Source organism: Myotis davidii, unplaced genomic scaffold (genome assembly GCF_000327345.1).
Source record: "Myotis davidii unplaced genomic scaffold, ASM32734v1 scaffold556, whole genome shotgun sequence".
Taxonomy (NCBI): domain Eukaryota; kingdom Metazoa; phylum Chordata; class Mammalia; order Chiroptera; family Vespertilionidae; genus Myotis; species Myotis davidii.
The window spans coordinates 1,660,149-1,665,766 of record NW_006287671.1 but is presented as its reverse complement, the minus strand read 5'-3'; the positions used below and the strand labels follow the sequence as shown (position 1 = coordinate 1,665,766).

Here is a 5,618-nt window from a genome sequence, read left to right as displayed (position 1 = left end):
TTGTTTCTTGGTTGGAAACCCAGCCCCTTTGACTGGAGCGGAGCCTCGGTGGGGCCTCCGTCACCCAAGCGACCGAAGCCATCGGTCTGAATCGGGGTGGTGAGGTGAGCCAAGGTCCCGGGACGCGGAGGAGGGACGGGAACGTGGAGTTTTAAAGACTGTTTCGGGAGTTTTCTAACAGTATAGGCTTGGGATGAAGGTTTTTCTTTTTGCTTTGTTTTTTAAGAGAAGCGCTTTTGTCATATAGGTAAAACTTGGTCTGAGTAACATTATTTAATACTCCACTTCTCGAGACTGTAGGGAGCTTCCTTTAGTCACAGGTTTAATCTTCATGTTAAACTAGAGGCCCGGTGCGCGAAATTCTTGCGTGGGGGGGGGGGTGGTTGCTCAGCCTGGCCTGGGCCCTCTCGCAGTCGGGAGCTCTGGTGGGGAGCAGGCCTAAGCCTCAGTTGGACAGCCTTAAGTTTGCCACTGGGAGAGGCTCCCGCCATAGCAGCTTGGGAGCCGGGCTCAGGGCTTCTGGCTGAGCAGCGCTTCCTCTGTGGGAGTGAACTGACCACCAACGGGGAGCTCCTGAGTTGAGCATCTGCCCCCTGGTGGTCAGTGGGCATCATAGCGCAGGTCGTTCTGCCGTTTGGTCAATTTTCATATTAGCCTTTTATTATATAGGATAGTAAGTACTAATTTTCATGATGAATATCAGAGGCTAAGCCTCCTACCTTCTAGTGTAACACACTGATAATTGGAGTGTGATGAAAATTAGGGGAGGGGGGGAGTTTCTATTTATTTATTTTAAATCTTTAAATTCTTTATTAGTTAAGGAATTACAAATGTGTCCTCATTCGCACCCATTAACCCCCATCCTCCTGAGGGGGGAAGTTCAAACCTGGGACCTTTCAGTCCGCAGGCCGACGCTCTATCCACTGAGCCAAACCGGTTTCGGCAAGGGGGGAAGTTTCTTATGGGCTTTTGAGCATCTGTGCAATACATGTGGTATTTGGTACACTAGGTATGATATCTTGTTATAGTTTGATTTTCCCCCAAAATGCTTTCTTTCAGGTGCAAAGTAAGGAAAGTGAAGTCAAAGACCATGGGAGATACAGCAAAACCTTATTTTGTGAAGCGTGCTAAAGACCGGGGAGCTGTAGAAGATGAGGATTTCAGAAGGGGTCACCCTCAACAAGATTATTTAATAATGGATGATTATGCCAAAGGCCATAGCAATAAAATGGAAAAAGGCCTTCCCAAGAAAAAAGTTACACCAGGGAACTATGGGAATACTCCTAGAAAAGGACCATATGCTGTTTCCAGCAATCCATATGCATTTAAAAACCCAATTTACAGTCAACCTGTTTGGGTAAATGACAACCACAGAGATCAAAGTAAGAGATGGCTATCAGATGAACTTGCTGGTAGTTCAGAGAGTTGGAGAGAATTCAGACTAGGACCTAGAATTCCTGTTATGAACCGACCAAGAAAAGACTCCTTTCAAGAAAGTGAAGATGGATATCGGTGGCAAGATGGAAGAGGCTGTAGAGCTGTAAGACGACTATTTCACAAAGACCCGACAAGCCTGGAAACCATGTCAGAAGTGGAAACAGGAAACCATGGTAATGTGTTGCAATCTGTCAAGTTAACAGCCCAAAGTCAACAAAGTCTTTTCTTTTTCATCCAAATGAGTTTTATTATTTTTAGCAATGCAGTTCAAATTTTTCATAGTTTCTGCTTATTTAGTATAATCATTTTAAGGATTGCAGTTGTGATACATGTGTATATTGGTCCCTTTAAAAGTTTCCTTTGCCATAATGCTCATTTTACTTTTGTCAACATATTTCCTGTTGGTGATTTTTACATAAGAGGGTGATCATATCCTCCTGGTTACTATATCATAATTTCTGAGTGTGTGTATATAATGTCTAAATCATGTATCACAGTTTTGTATTTGAATAATATAAATGACAGACTGTGAAGATTTTAAAAATCTTATTTGATATAAAAGCACAATATAGACTGCATATATCTCTTGCCACAGAGGGAGAGGTGGGTAGTCCAAGATTTTTTTATTTTTCCTCAAAAGTGAGCTTTACAAACGTGTTGAGAGATACTAGGTTTAGAAGTCAGAAATACACATAAAAGCTTTACCTTTTAGTTTCAAACCAGAAGCCTATTCTGAGTGCCCTACGTGTTTGATAATAATTGCCCCAAAGCATTATACATTTTTCTAAAAGGTGAATAGGTTTTGTCCATGTACCAATGATATCTGTAAACAGGAAAATTATTTTATCTAATGGACAGTAATTACTAAAATAAACTCATACATTTTCAGAAAAAAAACTAATATTTAGTCTGAAAATGCAAAGTATGCTTAGAAAATTATTCTTGGAAAAATGGGCTATTAGTTTGTTGACTTTGTTGTTTTAGTTGTTAACGTTAATCCTCACTGAGGATATTTTTTCCATTGATTTTAAAAGAGAGTGGAAGGGACGGGAGAGACAGAAAGAAACATCGATATGAAAGAGATACATCAATTGGTTGCTTCCCACATGAGCCCGACCAAGATCAGGCCAGGGATTAAGCCTGCAAGCAAGGTGCATGCCCTTGACTGGAATCGAACCTGAACCCCTTTAGTCTGACGGTCAACTCTCTAACCACTAAGCAAACTGGCCAAGGCTACCTGCTTTAAGCAACTTAGTTATGCTCTTTTCCCTTTCCTTTCCCTATTGAATGAGCTATTATGTCTTACTAATTTTACTACCAAAATTATTCCTGTTAATTTTACTACTGAAATCTGTCCTCTTTATATTCCCAGTCTGTAGTTCTTCCTCATTTCTGCTACCAAATCAGCCTAGCTAAACACTTGGCCTCCATCATCACTACTGGTTGGCTTCCTATTAAAAACAATTTCTTCCTAAAAACTTAAAGCAGTTCCTGACTGACTATAAAATAATGAGAAAAAGAAATGGAGTGCTGAGCCTGGGGAGTAGTGAGGGAGAGGCGGTTGACACTTTTTAAATAGACTGATCAAGGTAACCCTCACTGAGGTAGTGAGGGAGCCAGCACTGGGAATTTTTGAGGAAAACATCCTCCACTCCCACCCTGTGTAAAGGCCAAGTCTACAGAGCGTGTACATTCCAGGAAGAGCAAGGAAGCCAGTGTGGCTGAAGGAAAGGAGGCCATATAGAATGAGTTGCAAACTAGCTAGCACTTTTACAGGTTTTGGTTTTGTGTGTGTGTGTTTGTTTCTTTTAATTTAAATGTAGGTAGACAATGTTGGCACTTTCTAGGCCCTTTTCCTTCATATTACCTCACAATGGTATGTGTGTGTGTGTGTTTTAAACCTGTAGGACATTTGTCACCTGTACATTTATAAGTCTTAATAGGGAAAACATCATGTTCTGTCTTTATAGGGTCTTATGAAAGTATAAAATGGGAAGAAAAGGTGTTATTTTTTTTTTAAATAGGAAAAGCAAAAGAAAATGCTTTGAATCAAATAGCCAAAACAGAATGAGGTATTAGGAATCAAATGCATGGGAGAAATCAAACCTTAGCCTCAGAAATCTTGAAGCTGTAAAGAACTTGAAGAAATTGTCTGTCATGATATACCAAAGGTAGAATCACAATTTTACAAAGCAGGAAGTTGTGGCTCAGAGAGGTTATATTTATCCAGACTTGTTTATGTAGAATGGCAGATGAGGAAGTGAAACCGAAATCATGTACGTACTGTGCTGCTCTGGCTGCTAACTCAGCGTCACTGGACCTGCAGTCTGACAGAGGGAAACTGCACACGCATGGAATTTCTGGACTTTCGTTTGTGTTTTTCTTTTTAAAATTTTGTGTGATTTTAAGTATTTGTGTATTACTGTGTCTGTCGGACATGGACATTTTAACTTAGTTATCAGTAGTTGGTCTTTTAGAAAAGAGAATTTGATGTTGAGCAGCATTATGTAAAGAAAGGTTTATAGATCAAGAGTTCGCAACCAGAAAGATATTAAAAGGGACTGTTTACATACCAAAAACCTCTTATATGTATTTATGTTTCATTTTAAAAGAAGTTGATTTTAAGAGGTTTTGAATAGGAAATGCATTGTTACTGTCTTTTTATTGAAAGCTCCCGTGTTTTTTCTATGTGAAATACAGATGATTCTTTCACAAGTGCTAATTAAAGATCTTTTCAGTCTCTATTTCTTGAAAATCTTCATACAGGAAATATTAAGCTTTGGTATAACATTGTTCACTGTAGAGAGAAATTTAAACTTTGCACTACACTCAGAGATTCCTAAAAAGGATCTCATTAAAGGAACAGAAATTTTCCTGAAATCAAACTTGTCTTAATAAGGAAGGATCTTATTAAATGATGTGAGAAAATGTAGTGAAATTATCTCGAGTTGCTTTGTTTTTAATACTACCTATTTTTCATTACCACTTTCACTTCATCTCCCAATTTACCTAAGTTGCCAATTTATCGTATTTGGGACAGTTCCATTAATAATCTTAGCTGGAAAACATCCATTCAAATACACATGTCCTTTGTGAATGGAACAATGGTTCATATGCAAGTAAACTATGGGAACTTAGAATACTGTATATAGAGAGTTCATTCATATTACCAAAAAACTTGGGATAAGCCAGGTAGTCTAAATAATTATGGGAATTTTTTTAGCAAAACCCAGCTTTGCTTTCCCGATTCCCAACAGCTAGATTTTTATTTGATCATTTTTACTATGCAGGCCTGTGAGGTTCAGGTTATATTACCTTATCAGTACTGGTCTGTTCTAGTTGTGAATGAGTATGCTGCAAGAAGGGATTTTAATTAATTTTTTTTAAGTTTGTATGTTGTTACAAGGCTGAATTTAAGAATTTCATCTATGCTTTAATCTCTGTTTCAAATCCCTTTGCTTTGACTTAGCCATGTGTCTCTGCACAAGTCACTTATTTTCTTGGACCAGCATTTTCCCCATCTGTACAATGGGAGTAATTTTAGCATCCACGACAGGATCACTGTAGGGATTAAATGAGGCAATGCCATATAAACTGCTTGCATTGCATCTGTTGCATAATAAAATACTCTGTAATGATAGCTGCTGTTATCATCAGCATCAGACAAAATTTCTGCAGCCACCTACTTCTCTAGTAAAAACAGTAAGGAGTTAATTGTGGTCTCTGGAAGGAAATTGAAGTCATTCTTTCTACAAAATGACAGCAAATATAGTTACATTTAGAATTCTTGTGAATAGGAGAGAAGAGGGATTAAAAAAGGAATTTGGTTCTATATCAGTTAGTGTTTTGTGAACTAATATGGACTTTCTTAATGGGTATTGCACATGTTGGTGTAACTCTCTAGTGTTTGCCTAAGTGAGAAACTTCCGTCCTGAATACTGAAATCAGATGCATTTTTTTTTAAGTTGGTAATGATAAACAAATGAAATGAAAATAGACATTCCTGCCGAAACCGGTTTGGCTCAGTGGATAGAGCGTCAGCCTGCGGACTAAAAGGTCCCAGGTTCGATTCCGGTCAAGGGCATGTACCTGGGTTACGGGCACATCTCCAGTGGGAGATGTGCAGGAGGCAGCTGGTCGATGTTTCTCTCTCATCGATGTTTCTGACTCTCTATCTCTCT

General features: G+C 38.8%; 1 protein-coding gene across 6 annotated transcripts in view; it reads left to right on the top strand.

The window, feature by feature from the left end:
* The window catches only part of ZCCHC6 (zinc finger, CCHC domain containing 6), a 49,170-nt gene that overhangs the window by 642 nt on the left and 42,910 nt on the right, over positions 1-5,618 (top strand). For 4 of the 6 annotated variants that reach the window (XM_006759492.2, XM_015561159.1, XM_006759490.2 and 1 more), the window contains exon 2: positions 1,060-1,610. In XM_006759492.2, the coding sequence (XP_006759555.1) occupies positions 1,091-1,610 (520 nt within the window). In that variant the 5' untranslated portion in view covers positions 1,060-1,090. Of the gene's footprint in view, positions 1-6; positions 105-1,059; positions 1,611-2,674; positions 3,609-5,618 lie in introns of those variants that run through there. The other 2 variants (XM_006759491.2, XM_015561160.1) reach the window with 2 other exon arrangements.